Here is a 20,348-nt window from a genome sequence, read left to right on the forward strand (position 1 = left end):
TCTGCTTCTCTCAAATGCTTTGACTCCATCTCTGACTCTTTCTGTCTCTCTGCTCAGCCAGCTGAGATGAATCACTTAATTAGGAGCCTTTGGGACCCTTCCTGTCCTTCTCCTACCTGGGAGGCAGTGCCAAGCTCAGCAGAGACTGAGAGTTTATGGACTTGCCTGTGGTTTTAAGGATTAGCCAAGCTAATTTGCTTTGTGTTTGATGTTTCTAGCTAAAAGAATAAGGACTGGGGAGTAGTTCCCATATCCAGACCTCTCACTGCCCCCTTTTTGTTCATCTGGTGGGAGATGGCAGCAAACGGTGCCTGTGAGGACAAGGCTCAGGGATGTGAACCTGAACCCCTCTCCAGAGTCAACCCTAGGCTGACAGTGCAGTCCTGGTGAGGCATCTCAGTCCTCAGCTCTTCCTCTAGTGGCCCAGAGAGAAGGTGTGGCAAGCCCTAATTGCTTGTTGTTCGGGAGCTGTGGGAGGTTGCAGAGTATGGGGCAGTGTCACAGGTGGTGTTCCAGAAATGCTCACACAGCTGGTGCCCACCTCCCTGCCCTGCCTGCCTCAGTGCCAGCTGAGGGACACAACCAAAAGGGAAAGCCCAGGTGAGGATCATGCTCCTGAGCAGAGTGCATCTGAGAAGAATCTGGATTCCCAGTAATATGCTCATCAGTTAAAATAAAACATGCAAGACATCACAGACTAGGGAGAATGTTGGGTGAAGGCAAAGGAATCTGAACAAGGCATTATTTTAATTTTCAAGGCTGCATGCTGAAAGCTGAAGGAAAAATAGGCTGAAATATGGGGGAAGGAAAGAGGAGAGAAGGGTTCAGTGATGAAGGGAAACAGAATTAGAACAGCTTTGAAGGGTGCTGAGAGGAGGAGGGGAGGGAAAAAAAAGCCCTTTATTGTGAGATACTTTATTGTCCTTATGTTGAATCTGGATCTGGTTGGAAAGAGCTTCGTGTTTCAAAGGGTTATTGAGATGCTAGCAGGGACACGTCCCCTTTGAACAAAGGGCACCTGTGTCCAAGAGAAAGGGTCACCCAGAAGGGCAAGCTGGTCAGGGGGGCAGTAAGGGCTATGAACTGAGGGAAAGGCTGCTTGGATAGGTAAAACAAGCTTTGAGGTACTTGCTGAAATAAATTTTTTTTTCCATTCACAAGCACTGGGGTCAGGTTATCAGTACCTTCGCCTGCTCTGTCCCTTTTGCTGGAAAGGTTTACAGGAGAGGAGACATGTGAAGACAAGGTCAGGACTGAATCCTGCTCCCTGTCAGAGCTGTTTGCTTGCAAAGGAGGGACAGTGCGGGGAGATGGGTCCTGTGTGGGAGAAACTGGTGCCAGGGTGCCCCTTGGCAGGGATACTCACAGGTCCAGAAGAAGCAGAAATCTTGAGCTGGTGCTTAACCTCCTCCCAGGGGCTGCCCCACAGAGTCTGTTTCAGAGCACTGCAGATGCAGAGTCCTTGTTTAGAGTTTAGGCTCTGCATTTTATCAATGCCCTATTGACACAGCTCTGCAGCAAGTAGGCACCAATCAAGGTGTCTTAGCTTTTGAAAATTATTTTGAATGTAGTTACTAGCCCATTTATATATGAAATTCTCATCATATTGAAGCCCAGGATTTATCATCCATCTATCTATCTATCTATCTATCTACAAATAGACCTCCTGGTGGAAATTAATCTCTAATTTCATGATATATAGCACAGGGTGAGTTTATTTTGCCTCTAGAACTCTCAGCACAAAGAAATGCTTGCTCCATTTTATAAATAGGAAAACTGAGGTTTGAAGGGAGCATTCAAGTTTTAAATTAAAGCCTGGTAGACATTTGGGCTTCTGTATGGAGAATAGGGAGAACTGGGGCATTTCGTTTGCTCTTTCTAAGAACTTGGGAGTGCGTTTTTTACAGTTTTTGTGTTTGAAATGAGAAGCCTATGTAGGCCAGAGGACAAGTTAAAGAAGAGCTAATATGATATGCCTTGTATCAGAAGAATAGAAAATAAGCAAGGAAGCCTGGCTTTACCAGACTACTTAGTGTCCTCCTAAAAAAGGACACATTTTATTTGTAAAATCTTTTTTTATTTCAAAAGCTCACTCATTTCAGGAAAGCTCCCTCTGCCTATATGGAGAATTAAGGTGCAAATGGCAGAAATCAATAATATGCCCCAAGTATACTAGTATGTCATTAAAATGATCTGAGAATACTGACATTTATTCCAAGAGGTGGAGACTATAAATGGCTTTTTTCAGGGGTAAATTAATTAGTAGAGGAGAAATCAACCAAACTGGTTTTCTGTCTCCTACCTTCTATTTAACACAAAGAAGAGGGGAAAATATAGCCCAGTTTTCATCAAACTGTTTGTATGTAACTTATAAGTGATTGCTAAGGGTCCCAAAACTTGCTGAAAGTTGGACCTATTTTCTGAATTTCAATGCATAGCTTTAAATTCTTAATGGAAAATATGTTGAGTGAGCTATCAAAACCAAGCTCATGCACTCCTGGCTTTTTCTGAAATCTCTTCTCCATATGCAGACTGATTCCTACTCCTCTGCCTCCAGTCACTTTCCCCTCCTCTCTCCTCTTACAGTCCTGCTCCGACGTGTTCTTTTTCATGCTGACATTGGTCCCTTCTCCTCCTTTGCTGTTAGGTGGGCTCCTTCTTCATGATCAACCTGTGCCTGGTGGTCATCGCCACGCAGTTCTCGGAGACCAAGCAGCGGGAGCACCAGCTGATGCAGGAGCAGAGGGCCCGGTACCTGTCCTCCAGCACGGTCGCCAGCTACATGGAGCCAGGAGATTGCTACGAGGAGATCTTCCAGTATGTCTGCCACATCCTGCGCAAGGCCAAGCGCCGCACCCTGGGGCTCTACAACAGTGTGCAGAGCTGGCGCCACGGGCAGGAGCCTGGCCATGCCAAACCCGGCGGCAACAGGAAAAGCCAGAGGCACCACAGTAAGGATTGCGTGGGTAAAGCTGGAAATGCCAGTGGTGGAAATGTGACAGGAATGGGAGAGTCTCTGTGTGCCAGCTTGCAGAAGGACCTGTGCCTATAAAGCACAGACTTAGAATTAACATTGGCCACTGAGCATGGCACCGTGACCAACACACCAGAGCAGCAAGGTGGGGGTGACCAGCAAGAATGGGAATGAAACAGGGCTGGCCAGCAGGTTCAGATCTGAAACCCAGAGATCGTAAAGAGATAAAGGCACTTGTAAAGGGCTCCATGTCTGGTATAGCCAGGTGTTGATAGCAGTTTGGGAGAAAGAAGAATTAGGGGATACAACAAAGTGGGGCGAAGGATTTGACTTGGTGGCACAGTAGGTCTCCTAGACCTCTCCTCCCAAAGTGAGTTGCTTCCAGACCTGAAGAGAGAGGCAAAGAGTGTTGAATTGCAATAAGGTGTCACCTGAACCTAAGGAGTGATGCTGAAGAAGTCTGGTTGATATGCAAGGATGATGGAGACAATTTCTCTTGACGGCAGCACATGCTGTTGCATAAAATTAGACATGAGATATCATTTAAATTGGGTTCCTGGCTGGAAAAGTCACTGTAAAAATGGTTTTATAGAGTTAGTATTAACTGCCTGCTGATGCCTTTCCTAAGTTATGCTCCCATTAACAACCAAAAAGGCAGATTTTCCTTCAGCGTGTCTTGCATACTCAAACTTTCATTTTCTTTACTTGCTGGAAGAAAAGTTTCTGCAGGCTTCATGCACTCTGTTAATGAATTAATTGCTTCATTTCCTCCAGTGTCCATTTGATCTTCCAGGCCAAAATGGAGGATCAAGGAACACTAATTTAGATTTCTCTGGTTCATAGTGCACACTGTCAGGGGAAGTGTTCCTGTGTTACCTCTTCTTGAGATGCTTTGCTAATGTAGTTTCTCTGATTTAGAGAGTTCAGTTCTGTCTGGAGTTTCTCAGACTCCACTTGTAGCAGTTCAGGCCAAAAGCAGCTCTCATGACCACTTTTCCCCTCAGGTCCCACTTAACACAAGCTCGTGAGTCTCAAGCTATGATTTCTGCATGAGACAAAGCAGTTCTTTCTCTGATGGACATGAACCCCATTCAGCCTAAGCACAGGCAAGCTGAACAGTACCATGTGTTTTGGAGACACAGCCTGTCAGCATAGAGCCCCCAATGGCAACAGCTCCCATTGCTGCCCTTGAGATGATCTGTCAGTGTTTAATCATCCTCGCAGCTAAAAAGCCCAGTTACCCAGTCTAAATACCCAGAAGCCAAGCAGGTGTCCACTTTGAATGTCTTTTTCACATCCTCCTTCTTTAAGCAGCACCATTTCTCTTTCCAGGGCTTTGCCAGCAGCACAACTCTCTTGGCTGCCCTCCTCAGGGCTTAGTCCAGCCCATTGCTGTGACAGCAACCTCTGATCCCACCAACTGCCCCCGATGCCATAGGGCAGAGCACGAAGCATCCAGAAGGCTCTCAGTGCTGGATAGCACTGGCTCAGACCAGGAGGATGGAGGGGCCAGTGAGGGGGAGGGGGAGGGCAGCCAAGAGGACCAGGGTGCCTCAGCGCTGGAGAAGGAGGAGGAGCTGGAAGAAGGAGGACGGCTGAAGCTCTGCAGTGACATGTGGCGAGAAGTGAGGGTCAAGCTGCGAGTGATTGTGGACAGCAAGTATTTCAACCGTGGGATCATGATTGCGATCCTGGTGAACACCATCAGCATGGGCATTGAGCACCACGAACAGGTAAAGCACCTCAGGGCACAAGGTGGGCAGCGTGGACTCCTCCTCCTGCTGGGGGTTATGGCCTTGCTAAGCAGTTGATGCAACTTGGTGGAGGCAGAGACTGAGCAATTTGGACCTCAGACTGCAGCACAGATGGTCCCAGCATGACTTTGGAGAAAGCCTCAGGATCTTGCAGGGTCTCTTGCTTTCTTATACCGTACTTAATCGCTTTCTCTCTCTCTCTGTGTATTGTCCTCTCACTTCTTTTCAATGCCTCTCTTTTCCTCCTCCCTGGTCATTCATCCCACTGTTTCTTTTTTGCCCTGTCTCCACATTCTGTCTGCTTCTCTCTCATCCTCATCTCTTCCATCTTCCTCATCTCTCTCACTTGTTTCTCTCTTCATTAGCTTACTGAATCCTTAGTCTATGTGGTTAATTTAATGTGCCCTCTGGGGATGTCAGAGGCACTTCACCAGCATCTCAATTCAAATCCATCAGCTTTCTAGCCTTCTGAACTTAATTAAGAGATGTCTGAGCACATTCTATCTATACAAGAAGGCTAGGAAAGACACCACCTCCAATCTCCAGTCATTTTGGGGGCTCAGGCTGCTTGAGCCTTTCCTTTGCCCTGAGAGTAAGAAGTGATAGATATGTCAGACACAAGCAGCAGGTGTGGGCACAGGCTTGACTTTCACACCAGTAGTTTGCAGGCAGCTCTGAGTCAGCCGTATACTTTATCCTAATGACAGACCTGTGAGATGGAGAGGAATTGTGTGCCCTCATTTTATAGCTGGGAGACAGAGACTGTGTCTACACTGTGGTGTGCAGTGCCAATGTCAGAGGGGGTTAAGCATGCCCATGACCTTGCATCTGCATTGCTGGTTGGTAGCTCTGCTGCACTTTGCATTGAACAGTCCATGCAGAACATCCACATCTCAGATCTATCCTGCCAGTCTGAATGTCACCAAGATTCACTCCATGTGTCTACCCAGATCACAAAATAAGAGATTGCTGCACTACTGAGTTGCTGACTGTATTGAAGCTCTGGGGCCACGGTGAAGTCTGGTCCTGAGCACAGTCTCAGGCAGCAAAGAGACAGGCAAGGAGCCCACTTCAAGCAAGGCACTCAGATTTGTCCTGTGCTGTATCAGGATGAAGATACCTTCCGACCCAGAGTATCTTAAATTCCCTGTTTGAGGCAACACAGTGTCTGAGGCAGTATTTGAAGCCTCAGATGTCTGGATCCCACCCACGTATCAAGCTTTAAACCAATTTTCAAAGCCCAGCTAGTTTCTGATACAAGGCTGTGACACCTTAATTTGATCCCAGAATTCAAAACTGCACTGGCTGCTTCAGTACCAGAAAAATACTGGCAGGAGCCCAGAAGAGAGGAGAATGAAGAAGACGCTGGAGGGGTTGACTCATGGAAATAGATAAAAAAGAGCAAAGTATTTATCACGTAGCAGAGAGATGACTAAGGGCTGGAGCCCAGGACAATTTGAAAACTGCCCACTGGTATTTTAAAGATGTGATCACTAAGCAGGGAGGGCCATTGTTCATCCTGGTTTAATGGACACAGCGTGAATAATAGTTTGACAGAAGAATACTTGAGCTGGAGATAGAGAATTCGCTCTCATGCTCTAGCTATTGTATGTGCAGATTTAAGCCCTTCTAGGATGCCTCTGCTGTGTTTGTACAGCCTGCAGCAGAGTAGGATCTGCCTCTGCAGCCTTGGGGTTTCTTGTAGCAGGTTCTTAATGACAGTCCTCAAAATTGTACTATCACTTTTTATCCATAAGTAGTTGGGAAAAGCTTATGACCCTGCATGCTGTTTCTACCAGAAGAGCTGTCAGCCAAACTGATCATAACTGAAAAATGTGGTGCAGCCTGTTTATTCAAAATGTGTACTGAATTCTGTTATCCTGGCACAAAACTAAAACATATTCATACCATACCATGAATTTTGGGTTCTTTTCTGTCAGCAGTTAACTCAGAAGCACACAGACATTTGTACCTCCCTTTGGTCTCCTCAAGTTTTTGTCAAACCACGCCATCAGTACATCTTAGGCTGGTGCTTCATTGCCTACTTATTTCTCCTTTCTTTCTCTTTTCCCTGTTATCTTTTCTCCCAAAAACACAAATTTTCACAGAACGAAATCCAGCAAAGCCCCTCTGCCCAGCAGGATCTGTGATTTGCAGGGTGACACCATCCTATGATTGAAGAAGCTTCTGTTGTTTCAGCTATTTCATCATGTGATATCTTCTGACCCAGAGCTAATGCCTGTAGAGACCTCTTGAGCTTTTATTTTCTGGTACATGAGCTATCACAAGCCCAGCCACTCTCTGGGGACATTCCTGGCTGGGCAGCTCATGGCATGTGTGTCAGCAACTTGGCACTCCACTTTTTTATGGGCTGTTCACCAGCAAAGCACCCTCAGCCATCAGGTTAAGGGGTGAGGCACAAGTTTCAGGCTTATAAGCACAGGAACTCAGGGGACAGAGCACATGCATGAGTGTTGCCCTGTCTTGACCAACAGACAGAAAGACATGAATTTAAACTGTTTGGTATAATTCAGGGGTTTAATATTCATGGTGGCTTTCTTCCAGGAGACTTAACCTCAACAACTCAAATACCTTTACTCATATTCAAGTGACCTTGGAATTTGGCTTAGTTTGGCTTATTCATCCACTCCTAATTGTGTGGCCAAGGCAGCTTCCATCTGCATATATATATTTCTTGTGAGGGAAATCAACTCATTTTAGGAGAAACTGAATTTCTATGAGTCATTTTTAATCCATGATCTTATAACAAGATATCATTTGTAAATAGCTATGTTTATTTAAATCCATCAGTTTGCAATATACCATGTAATATTCTCAGTATTAGGCCTTTAGATATTGCTGAGACATTGCATAAGCCAAGCCCCATCATTTCAAGCTTTGTCCTGCTTGAAATAGTTTTAGCAGTTCTTCAGATCTGCCTCTATTTGGAAATGTCTATTTTTAAAATCCAGTGTAGAAAATATTAGATTCTTGTGGCTGTCCAGAAGAATTCTTTTAAGAGGCTTATTTTTTTCTTAATATTCACAGTGGGTCTGGTGCTGCTGATTTTTCTCCCTTACTCAGCATGAGAATGAAAATCTTGTCCCAGCTGAATCTCCCAGACTGCCTTTCTCATCATGTATTTCTTGAATGGCCTGTTGGATTCAAGCCTCTCTGCCATTAGCAGCCATTTTAGACAGCTGAGTGACTTGGTTTATCTTCTCCAGAATCTACTTACAGTTTTCCTTCATACATCATATCAGTATTTTATGAGGTCTCTCTGTGTGGATTAAATGATGATCCCCTGTTTCCTAACTAGATCCATCCTGTGGATCAGTACCCTCATATCCTTTAGCCTGTGTGATTTCACTTTATACCAGCATTTATTGCATTCGCAAGTTTGTATTTTACAGTTATTGCTTCTCTTTTTGTCATTTGCTCCTTGTCAGAAACATTCAGCAAATGTCCAAGCCAGCTCATCATACTGATGTTTAGTGAGGATGGAACAGTCTCCCTGGAGTGGTGATGAAACCACGCTACCTCAGCCTTGTAGAACCTTGTAGAACCAATCATGTAATCCTGCATTGGTTGTGGGGTGGTGATTAAACTTATGTAAAATTTGGTATGCTCTATAGCTGATTTTTATGGCTCTTCTAATTATTGCCAAGTGATTTTGAAATTGTGAGTAAAAATAGACAGGCTGGAGAGATCTCTTTATGGAATATTTCTTTTTCGTGATCTCATCACAGAGGCGGTGATGTGTAGGTTCAGTAGGGCTGGTCTCCATAGGTCACATCAATTACTCTTCAGTTTCTAGACAGTTGCAAATTTATTCCTGGTTAGGAGAAACTTTTTTCTGCTTCGTGGGGATCTGTATTTTCTTAGCCTTTCCTATGATGCAGGAGTTTCTGTCTGTTGCTAGATAATGGACTAATTATATTTTCAGTCAAATCTGGCAAAAGAGCTCCAAAGTTAGTAAGAAATTGAAAGGGAGAAAAAAGCTGAGCTGCTGTCCTCTATTGCCCCGGTTCTAGTTTCTGATCATGGGACAGGAGTGCTGAAATAAATCTGAATCATATCTTTTACTCTCAGTACTTGATGAACATTGTTAGAGATGGAGGACTTTATCCCACAAAGATGTGAATTAGATTGTTTCATGGATTGGGAAAGAGATCCATACACAGGATAGATTAACCATTCTGGTTAAAACACTGGCTCTGGACATGCCTTGCCCCCTGGGATCTCTGCCCCTTCAAGCCATCCTCCTTACCCCAATACTCAGCTCCCATAATTATGTTCAAGTTCCACTTCTAGTGTGATGGGTAAATCAGTCTGTCCTGTCTTGGCAATGTGAACAGACTGCTTGTGGGGAGATTTCTGGTGTTCCTTTCTTTTCCTTGGACTAAAGTAGCCTTGAGCTCAGTTCTTTCCTTGGAGATTCTTCAATGTACAGTTTCTAGGTAAACCTGGGAGGAGGAAGGGTTTAGATGCTGAATGCCTGAATGCTGTCTGTGGAAGCCCGGGGAGACCTCACAATTGCAAGGTGACACATCCACCGTGTTGGAGAGCCCATGTGTTGGTAGGAAGAAAAGGAGAGAACCAATTTTCCCCTTTGCTTGTCCTCTTCATCGAGTTCTCACTTGCCTGGCCAGAGAAGGGTCCCAGACACCTGCCTCGTCCATTGTCACTCCCAGCCACACCGCCCTAGGAACAAGGACATTGCCACACAGGACACAACCCCGGTGAGCCCCACCCTGCAGCCTTGGCCTCCAGCTGATGGCTCTTTGCACTCTGACAAATTAGTTCTATCTCCAAGAAACAGCTGCAATGCTGGATCTGCCTTAGTGCTTCTCCATCTGGCTCCTGTTTATCACCTCTTTTTTTTTTCCTGAGTTAATTTCTTTTGTGTTGCTCTTCCTTTCCCAGCATTTACTTCTTTGCTACACTATTTAAAACAACTCTTTCATTCTCTACTTCTTGTGGGTGCTAGTCAGTTTAATTTTTTTCCAGCTTTGTTTTTTGATTTCTCTTTTTCTGCTTTTATCTCTGCTTATCCCTTCTTTCTGTCTTTCTCTGCCTAGTCTTTCCTGTTCCTCTGTTTAGGAAGGATGCTTTGCTGTGGCTGAATGATGGTCCATTAGAAACAGATTAACAGGTGAGGATTGACTAGAGAAACAGATGTCAAGGAGGGAAGGAGAGACAGAGGAGCAGGTGACCTTTTCCACAAGCAAGATGCAAGCATGGTTTTTCAAACATCAGTTGCTCCCCACAAAAGCACGAGAGAATGTATGGAAAGCAGAGCGGAGAATAAGCCCACCATCATAACCTGTTGTTTTTTTGCATTGCTTATTTACACTGACATAATGGTTTGATTCAGACTGAAATTGGCATCTCAGTTTAACATATAGACCTCGTGTTGTCAGCAACTGTTACTGCTGGGTCTCAGTGAAGTGATCTTCACCTCTCTCTTCCCACATGCACTTGTTCATTCCTTCTCTCTCTTCTCTCATCTCCACTCTTTTCTCCATCATTTTCAGGGTGGTTTTGCTTTTCAGATGTAACTATGGATGGAAATTGATCCATCTCCACTTTTTTCATTTTAAAGACATGGACTATTTTAATAAAAAGCTGCAATGAGGAGTGCAAGAAATTAACAAAGGGCATGGGAAGCCAGAGCTGTGAGGAGCAGTTTCCAGATCAGTTGTTCACCTGGAAGGATACTGGCCCCTGGGGGGCCTCAGAGCAGGGGTTAAAGCAGACTCCAGCTGCAGGCAGAGAGCCAGAAAGAGAACTGCATTCCTCCCTCACTTCCCTTTCCACCAGCTGTATCGGTAACAGGCATGGCCAATGCAAGGGCCGCCCTTCAGCAAAACAGCAATTTTGCAGACCATGGGGAGAGACCATGACTTCCCTTCCTCGTGGGCACTAATACTGAGTTAAAAATATTGGCTCTGACCTGCAGGGACTCACTTTTTTGTTTCCACAGGGCCAGGAATGTCTGTCCTCTCTTGCTCTCTACAACAGGCATTTGCAGTTTTCTTGTTCTCATCCATTTTATGTGATGCTTAAAAGAGTGGCTTGGTGGTCAGGCAGAGCTCAGACCAATGCAAAGGAAGATGCATCCTCTTTATTTTTCAACAGTCATCTTGTGTCCTTCTTGGATTTTTCACCTTGTGCACTTGCCTTTCTCCTCTTCCTGTCCATTTCTCTGTATTCTTCACCCTGTCCTTCTCTCCCTATCCCTTACAGATAGGTTTTAGCAGTGTGGTCCTCCTTGCTGTTGTCCTGTCTAGTTTGATATTTTCTTGGGTAATTATTGAGACCACTCTGAGGATAGAGGCATAAGACTGATGGATCAAGACCAGGAAACTAATGCATACAAGGGTTTAGTGGGGAAAGGGGGAGAGAAAAACGGGGAAGTGAAAAAATAGGGAGGAAAGGGGCAGATTAGTGCAGTGATATTTAGAGGAAAATGGAGAACTGCTTTCCAGTCATTTAAATGTTTTCAAAATTTCAGGGAAAAAAAAAAAAGCACCAGCTACCTGTGGAAACCTCAGAGGAAGAAATTCTTGAAGGAAGAGGTTGACTGCAAATGAGCCAATTTTGCTCTCATTCAAGAAATACTCAAGTTCTTTGCCCAAAATAAGTTCTTTGCCCTGCCTTTAGCCTGGGGGACGGGATCTGAGGTGGTAGGAGATGCTTTGTCAGCCTTGGCTGTGTGAATGGCTGTGAGGCCTCTGATTTTCTCTAGTAAAAAAAGTTGTTAGAGATTGAATCTATGATGAAGGTAGCAAATCTGCACAGGAATTGGAGTGCAAGTATCGCTGTCCAGCTCCACTCTAGTCTCACCCAGGGAAATTTGCAACTCCCTACAAACCCTGTTCCCTGGGAATGGTAACACTTTATTTCCCATAATTTCAGGGCTCTTTCAGTTCTGACTCTCTGAATTTGCATTCTCTCTAGCCAGAGGAATTGACCAACATCTTGGAGATCAGCAATGTTGTCTTCACAAGCATGTTTGCCCTGGAGATGATCCTGAAACTTGCTGCTTTTGGTCTCTTTGATTACCTTCGCAACCCCTACAACATCTTTGACAGTATCATCGTCATCATCAGGTGACAAGGGCCTTGGGGATCAGCTGAAATATGCACAGAAAAGAGTACCACAAAGCTTGCAGAGTATTTAAAAAAGGATTTAGCAGCTACACTGAGAGGAGCTGGGCTGATGCACAAGGCCAAGGACTGGGAGACCAAGATGTCTTTTCCCAATGCTTGGTGTTCGTGCTATGGAAGCCACACAGCATTTTTGTCCCTTAGTTCTCTCCTCTGTGGAGTGAAGGCAGTTGCAACTGCCTTGTTAAGTTCACAACAAATGTTAGCTGTGAAATATTTCGAAAATGCACAAATTGAAGATGTTACAAAGGTTTAAAGTGTGATAGAAGAACTTGTCTTGCTGGAATTTGATGCTGCAAGCCTTTCTTAATTCCTGCAACATGTACTGCCACATTCATGTTCTTAAGGAATAAATGCAGCTTTCATCATTCAATGATAAGCCTGTAGTTCATACTTCTGCCTTGCTCAGACAGATTTTCTCTTTGTATTGCTGAAATAGGGGTCTCCTTGAGCCAGGTTTCATAAGCTCTTGGAGACCTATTTCACACCCAAGGTAGCTCAGTTACCTTAGAAGGCATAAAATCAGCAGGATGGCTTCTGTGGTAGTGTTGGAAACAAAAAGGTTTTAATAAAAGACAAAATAACAAAACTCTTTACAGAGAAAAACTGAGCCAGGTGCAAGAGGTCCTCCTGCCCCTGGTAAAACTCCTCACAAAAGCGATTAGTTTCTTTGGTCTCTTCTTTTTCTAGTAAATTGCTCAGGCGGGACTTTTTGGCTCCTGTCCAATTAGCTATCCTTAAGTTTGAGGTGAAGTCCCCCAGGTTCTATGAGATATCTTTTCACCTAATTGAGGAGAGAAACTTCTAGGCTTATTTCCTTTTTGAGGGAATGAAAGATAGTTTTGTAACTCCGTCAACAAGGGGCATATTCCTATGTACTGCCAATGCCAAAGTGAAGACTTAGCCTTGTTATTCCTTGTTTTCTTCTGTTTGCTCACTTGTATTTTGTTTTGTGCCTCATCCTTGCCATGCCTGTCTGGACCACAGCATCTGGGAGATCATTGGCCAGGCAGACGGGGGCCTGTCCGTGCTGAGGACATTCCGCCTGCTCCGTGTGCTGAAGCTGGTGCGCTTCATGCCGGCGCTGCGCCGACAGCTGGTGGTGTTGATGAAGACTATGGACAACGTAGCCACCTTCTGCATGCTCCTCATGCTCTTCATCTTCATATTCAGGTGAGCAGGCAGCAGTGTGCTGGAGTGGCACTGTGTGGCTCATGGGGACAGCAGCTTCAGAGCATGACTGCATAACTCATCTTGCCCTTTGCTCCAGGCCAAGACAGTACTGACAAATATTTATTTTTTCATAAGGACTGAACTTGCTCCTGCCTTAAATTGGATTCAGCAGCTGAGGATTTTGGCCTGGACAGGGTGGTGAAATACTGCCAGCAAATGCAGACATTGAGCATAATGTCCCATTACAGGATAGGTGAAGTCTCCTGCTAATCAGGACTGGCTACAGCAACAGTTCAGTCGGGAAGCTGATTCTGGCAGAAGAGCAGCAGGAAGCAACCAAGAAAGTTTGTCTGTGCATGCCATGGATGCCCTGATAGCAAGATGAAGACATATGAGAGCAAAAAGGACAATAGAAAGGACAGATCTGACTGACAGGTTGGAGGGAATATATGGGCTCTGAGTCAGAAGAGATGGAAAGCAAATTTTTTAGTCACCTACAGGGTTGCAATATGTAGTTCCTTCTTCACAGATAGCTCCTAGTGGTCTGATTGTGTTGCTGTACCCCTTGCTTCTGTGATGTTGCATTAGATTTTCATGAGAAGATAATTACTCTGATGAGTTCATTGTGGTAGCAGAAATATTTATATTTGACATCATCTTGTTCCAAAGCATCCTGGGAATGCACATCTTTGGCTGCAAGTTCAGCCTCAGGACAGACACAGGAGATACAGTTCCTGACCGGAAGAATTTTGACTCCCTGCTGTGGGCCATCGTCACCGTCTTCCAGGTGAGCCCACTTTGCTCTCTATGGGTGGGCCAGGGCAAAGTGAAGAGGATCAGGAGATGCTTGTTCCTCACTGAGGAACACTGCACTGACTCCTGACAGCACAAAAGGTTGTGGAGGAAGAACAATTGCATATTGGAACCAAGCACCTGGTGTATATCTCAATAGGGGACCTTCCTCCTTCCTATGAGACAGTGTGCAAAGGTGACTCCTGCTGTGGCAACTCCCAAGTTTAACGCTCTCACCTCAGCACATGACTGTCCTAATGGCTGTTCTTGTTTTTTCTTGCTCAGCTAAGGGCTGGACAGTGACAGTGGGTGTGTGTTAATGGGGAAGGTCAGAGGCCTGGTCTGGTCCTGATGTGTATTCTTTGACTGTCCTTTTCTGGGAATATGCTTCATGCTCTTCCATCATGTTTTCTGAGTTTCTCATCCTCTCTTGCAGATCCTAACCCAGGAGGACTGGAATGTTGTACTCTATAATGGCATGGCCTCCACCTCACCGTGGGCTTCCCTCTACTTTGTGGCTCTCATGACATTTGGGAATTATGTACTCTTCAATCTTCTGGTGGCCATTCTTGTGGAGGGATTCCAGGCTGAGGTGAGCTGCCACCAAGTCTTCATCAGAAGAGGAATAGAGGCGCTAAAAAGGGATCCTTTGTGACACTTTGAGGGTACTGGACTGAAGGACTTAGAAAATATCACCCCTCTTTAATTTCACTCATTAAATAATCCTTGTTAGGGTAGTATTCCATTAAGCAAAAGAAAAAAAATGAGTGTTATTCCTTGCAAGGAAAGAGGCTCTCTGGAAGGCCATTCACAATTTCTGTTCTGCGTAACACAACAGAACCTACCTTAGGGTGAGCCCTTTATCCATCCAAAGAAGCAGTGCAGTCTTTCAGCCATCCCAGATCACAGAAGACTCTTTCCAGTGCTCACACGATGCCTGACTGCCAAGGACAATTTTGCAGTTGTTCCAGAAATGAAAGACAAAAACAAATGGTCTTTTGTGTTTGAGTTTCCAACTTCTAAATCTCTGTGTTCCAGGGTGATGCCAACCGGTCATACTCAGATGAAGATCAGAGTTCTTCAAACATGGAGGAGTTTGATCAATTCCAAGAGGTCCAGGAAGGCTCAGGTACAATGGCTCAAACAGTCTTATTTGCTTGAGTCCTACTGCTGTTTGGTGAGAAACCTAAAAGCAGATTCTGCAGAAAATTTACTCCCACTTCTGAGAACTTGCCAGTTTTTATTTTGAACTTTATGCCAGTTTGTGGTGTTATTTGTGGGAAAAACAGAGACATGTTGGCATCCTGAGGAATGTGGTAGCTAAGTGGAACAGTTCTTGAATGACCTCCAGAACAGCAACTGGAAGTGAGAAGTGAGCCTGTCTCTGGTTATCTTCAGGGTCACTATTTCAGGAACACTGTATCCAAATCTGAAACCCACATTTGGAGAAGGGATACAAAGATGGTAAAAAGGATTCAGGCAACTTTGGAAGCCTTGCCTCATAGTGAGAGACTAATGAAGCTTAGAGAAATCAGGAAAGTTACTTGATCACTCTCTCTGTAGTTGTAGACCAGAAGGAGGAGGTTGTGGTGGTAGATAGCTCTTTAATTGAGCAGAAAAAAGCATAATGAGATTGGAAAGGTCGGAAACTCAAGCTAGACAAATTCAGGCTGAAAAAAAGCCGTATATTTTCAAGGAGAGATAATTAACAGTGGGAACAACCTGAGTAGAAACTGCCTGCTAAGGTCTCTATCCCTCTGAGGGGATAGTCTTTTTACAAAGACTGAAAGTCTTTTTACAAGAGGTATTATACTTCAAACAGGACTTGGTGGCAGGGAGCAGTGAGAGTAGCTTGCTCTGCAATGGATGGTGAGCCAGGAGTTGAAGGGGACAAAGAGCCAGGCAGGAGGGCAGGGGCCACGCTGCACACTCTTGCACAAGGTGAGCAGAGCAAGTCCACTGACACTAGTAAAGGTCTGCCAATAGTTCAGTAATTACCAGGCAAACCCACAGTGGTGAGGAAGGTCTAAGGTCAAGCCAAGTCCAGTTAGCAAGACAAGATTAGGATCAGCAAGGTGCAAGGACAGGCACAAGCATACTCACAGCACAACTCAGACAAGCACCATGGGCACATTTCTGAGCATAAATGCAGCTCCCACAGCAGGGAGCAGTGGCTCCAGTTTTTGGCTCACAGTTTTTTTTCCTGCAACTATGCTCTTTTCAAAGCAATCTTATCCTGAGCTACATGGTTGCACCATATCAGAGCTTATGCTGAATGCAGGCAGTCAGACCCCTGAGATGGCAGAGGAGGAAGAGGTTACAGAGGTGTTAGTGGAATCATGGCTGCCTGTCATGCAGACGTGGATAGCTGACCTTCATTATGCAATAAGTCAAACAAAAATGATTGCTCCAGTCCTTTCAGGCACTAAAATTCAACATCCTGTCCTTTCCATGCATCTCAAAAAATGCTGATGGTCATCGACAGGACTTAAGATTTCCTTCAAAAGTGTTCTAGATCTTAAAGGTCAAGGATCAGTCATTTGAAGAAGGGCAGTGTAGTAGGATAGACTGGGTTGCAGTTTTTGTATGCAGTATGATTGCAGGAATTTTAAGGTGACCTCAGTACATGGATGGCTGTGGCTATCCCTATATCTTAGTCTCTTGCTCAGTGTTTCAGCCTAACTACTTTAAGTAGCCAATTTGACAGCTGGTGGAATTTGTTCAGACCTGAAGATGCTGGTGTCTGCTCTTGGCATGCAGAAGCACGCTCTTGTCCCTCTGTTGGCCTTCATGCTCTGCCTGTCAGTCTGAGGCTGCCTGGCCACCACTCTGCTCGTCGTGGTTGGTTTTGGAGGCTGAGGAAATGACTTTTAAGCCTTCCCAGCTTGCACTGCCTTTGTCACCACACCCTAAATTGGAGAAATTGATGTTGATTGGTGCTAAAGGGCTAACAATCTGTTACCTGCTGTAAATGTGCTAAACTGCTTAGGCATCAAAACAGTCACTGGATAGTGAGGAACCCAACTTCTTCTTTACTCATTCTTCTTTCTGCCTCTTTCCACTCAGATCCCAAGCTCTGTGCAATTCCTGTGACACCTAATGGGCACCTGGACCCATCCCTGCCCTCTTCCAACCCACCAGTGGCTTCTGGGGGGGTCACGAACTCTTCACGCAACTCACTGCAGCTTGATCAGATCCGAGTTGCCGTTGGCTCCCGGAAGAGCAGTGTGATGTCCCTGGGGAGAATGACTTATGACCAGCGGTCCTTGGTGAGTGAGGGAGTAGAAATGTGTGTCATACCCTTCCTTTGAGGCCAAGCACTTTGTTGGTTTTCTGCCATCATCTGGGGATTTCTGGGAAGGATTGCCCTGCTGCTGTAGACTTCTGACACAGCTCTAGTTCCTGTCTTTAGAATCCAGCTCAGTACACATTATTTTTCTAAATTTCCAGATTTTTGAAGTCTATTTCAAGATTAGTTATCTATAATCCTTTGAGTGTGGGAGAGGGAGAACACCAAGAAGACAGTCTCCCTCTTACAGTGGAACATGTTTTTCCTCCTTGCCTTTTCCTTGTTTTCCTAGATTAAAGGACACAAAATGTTGCCTTGAGTTAAGAAGTGATGGCAGAACCACCAAGTGCCATTACAGATGGGATTGTATCAGAGCTTTTGCAACAGTGGAAAGCTTGTCTTTGAGCTCCCCATGGCACATTCTCCTGCCCCATAGCATTTCCCCAAGCATGTGAGTTTGTCTAACCAGCATATCTCAGACCTGCTCACCTTGTAACATCAAATTCTGGGCTTTCTACCCACTGGCATACACAGCTCTGGGGAGCGCCTTGGTGCTTAAAGGGTTCATGCCCCTGTTATTTCCAAACAGGGAGTGCTAGCAGCCATGTACTACATGATACCTTGCTCATGTGGTTGGACTAGGCTGTAACCAACAAGCCTGTTTCTCTCATTTCTCCCTTTTACTAAGACTGGACTCAAAGATGGTGTGTCAGATGATCCATCACCTTGTGTTATGCTTAACCCCAGTGCAGTGTAAAAAGCTGCCAGTCAGATTCTTTGAGAACTTTACTCTTGCTCTGTGCTGGTGTAAGTAACAATATCAGGCACCTGGCCTTTGGCTTTATTACTTACCTTCCCTGAAAGTGCTTTGCACACAGATGCTGCTATAAAGTAATCACAGTCAACACTATTGCTAACTCATTACCAATTTATTGTCAGATTTACTGAGATTGCTGCTGAATTCACACCATGCAACTTGCTCAGTGTCTGATAAATGGCAGCCTTTTGGCTTAGGGGCTCAGGAAGCAGTCTGTGCTCTGAGAGAGGAGCACATGCTCCCTCCTTGTGCCCAGAGTCACTGAGTCCCCATCCCACTCTGTTACAGTCCAGCTCCCGCAGCTCCCACTACGGTGCCTGGAGCCGCAGCGGAGCCTGGGGAAGCCGTCGCTCCAGCTGGAACAGCCTGGCCCGGGGACACAGCCTGAAACACAAACCTCCCTCCGCTGAGCACGAGTCCCTCCTGTCTGGGGAAGCACACAAGGCGGCAGATGGGGAGCCGGATGGGACAGGAAGGGTGCTTCATCACCGCCGGACACTCTCTCTGGATAACAAAGGCTCCTGTGACCTGCTGGAGTTGGCCTCGGTCTCTTCTGGTCACAGAGTGACCCACAGGCTGGGAGCACCGCCTGGGGCCAGTGAGCATCAGGACTGCAATGGCAAAATGCCCAGTATTGTCAAGGAGATCTTCCCAAAGATGAACAACCACAAAGAACGGGGAGAGGACGATGAAGAAATAGATTATGTGAGTGCTTGGTGGAGGACTCTGGCATTACATCACAGTGCTCTGGGATACCCCAAATCCATCCTCAAGTTTCAGTCTCCTTGCGTGTGGATGGGAAAGCTTGCGAAGGTGCTTTAGGAGAGCTGGAGGACAGCTGGAGGACTAAATGCAGATAGGACTTTCTAGGCACAGACAAGCTCACACCACCTTGTCAGGCTTGCAAGGCAGGTGGGTGGTGGGAGGAAGGCAGGTGTGCAACATACATGTGGTCAGTCAGGGGCTGTTATTTCAAAGCAGTGCAGCCAGTGTTTTCTACAAGGCAGGGGAGGTCAGGCAGTGCAAGAGTGGGAGTTTTGCGTGGGGAACATCGGCAGACCAGAGCAGGAAGCACAGGCACCACAGGCAAGGCAAGTGGGTTTTGTGGTATCAGCCTGGGGGACAGCAATCTGTGAGCAGATCAGAGAGTGGAAAAAGTGGAGTGAGAGTCAGTAGAAATTTGAACAGACATGTTCAAATGTCTGTAAGAAATTCTCAGCCCAAGTGCCAAAAGAAAGCCTTCTTGTCCTGGCTTCTCATTTAGCTGAGGCAGGGAGGAAACATTGGCCTCATGTAACACAGTCCCTCCAACACCTCTAAGAAGGCATCATGGGACAACATCCTACTCTAGAAGGGACACCAGCAGTTTTATTTTCATGATCTGGGGAGGAAACCAGATGCCAAGAGGTAAACAAGCCCTGGCAAAGCAGCTTCTACCTTCTTTTCCGTGACTTGTTGCCTTTGAGTTGATTTTCTCAATTGAGGGATTAAAGAAAAGCAGGTAGTGGTGCATTTGAGTCAGATGTGAAAGGAAGAATGTCTCTCTCAGGCAAGTGGGAAGGTGACCAGTGGCAATTGCTTCTGCTGCATCCCTACAGAGCCTGTGCTTTCGCATCCGGAAGATGATGGAAGTCTATAAGCCAGACTGGTGTGACTTACGGGAAGACTGGTCCATATATCTCTTCTCTCCACAGAACAGGTTTGTGCAGTTTTTGCCATGAGAGGGTTGAGAAGATGGGACAGATTCTGTTGCTCTGCTGGCCATATCCCCTGGTGCTAGGTGACAACTTCAAACTTAGCAGCTGAGAATGTGTATTTTCTCCTCCATTGTTCCTTCTACAGCCAAACTGCATTTCTTTTCCTAGATTGTGGCAATGAGAGGAAAGTTGAGCATCCTAAATAGCTATTGTGATCTTCCCTCCCTTTGGAGCATCCCATTTTTATTTTCTGTAATCATAAATATTTATAGCAAAGCAAGGCAGGGAATACTAATGTTAACACAAAGAGGATAAAGAATGCATTATTGATGACTCCATAATACTGATATTTCCTCCCCTGGTACCAGAATAGCATCTTCATTTAATTTACAGTACCAGTACCAACTTACCAGCAGTTATATCACACCTTTTAGGGTAAAGTTAGAACTCTTCTTGCCTAAAAAAAGGAAATTTGGGTTGAATTCTTCCTGTTAAAGAGATCTCACCAGACGAAAATATCCACGTACCCCAGCTAACATTATTGTCACCCATTCATATTCCCCCTTGAATAGAAAGGGCTTTCATTTTAGGTCACAAGGGAGAGCTTTTTTTGCTCTGTGTGACACCTATGTTAATGTACACAGTGTCTTTCAGAAGTGTGCTCCCCACATCTGCCAACC

At 45.4% G+C, this 20,348-nt stretch overlaps 1 protein-coding gene across 6 annotated transcripts in view; it reads left to right on the plus strand.

Annotated features, from left to right (window-relative positions):
- The window catches only part of CACNA1I (calcium voltage-gated channel subunit alpha1 I), a 169,447-nt gene that overhangs the window by 119,180 nt on the left and 29,919 nt on the right, over nt 1–20,348 (plus strand). For all 6 annotated transcript variants that reach the window (XM_077178588.1, XM_077178589.1, XM_077178587.1 and 3 more), the window contains 10 exons: nt 2,648–2,951; nt 4,307–4,707; nt 11,692–11,843; nt 12,888–13,073; nt 13,743–13,860; nt 14,302–14,457; nt 14,904–14,994; nt 16,932–17,134; nt 18,260–18,676; nt 19,570–19,670. In XM_077178588.1, the coding sequence (XP_077034703.1) occupies nt 2,648–2,951; nt 4,307–4,707; nt 11,692–11,843; nt 12,888–13,073; nt 13,743–13,860; nt 14,302–14,457; nt 14,904–14,994; nt 16,932–17,134; nt 18,260–18,676; nt 19,570–19,670 (2,129 nt within the window). The remainder of the gene's footprint in view (nt 1–2,647; nt 2,952–4,306; nt 4,708–11,691; nt 11,844–12,887; nt 13,074–13,742; nt 13,861–14,301; nt 14,458–14,903; nt 14,995–16,931; nt 17,135–18,259; nt 18,677–19,569; nt 19,671–20,348) is intronic.

This window comes from Agelaius phoeniceus, chromosome 5 (assembly GCF_051311805.1).
Source record: "Agelaius phoeniceus isolate bAgePho1 chromosome 5, bAgePho1.hap1, whole genome shotgun sequence".
Taxonomy (NCBI): domain Eukaryota; kingdom Metazoa; phylum Chordata; class Aves; order Passeriformes; family Icteridae; genus Agelaius; species Agelaius phoeniceus.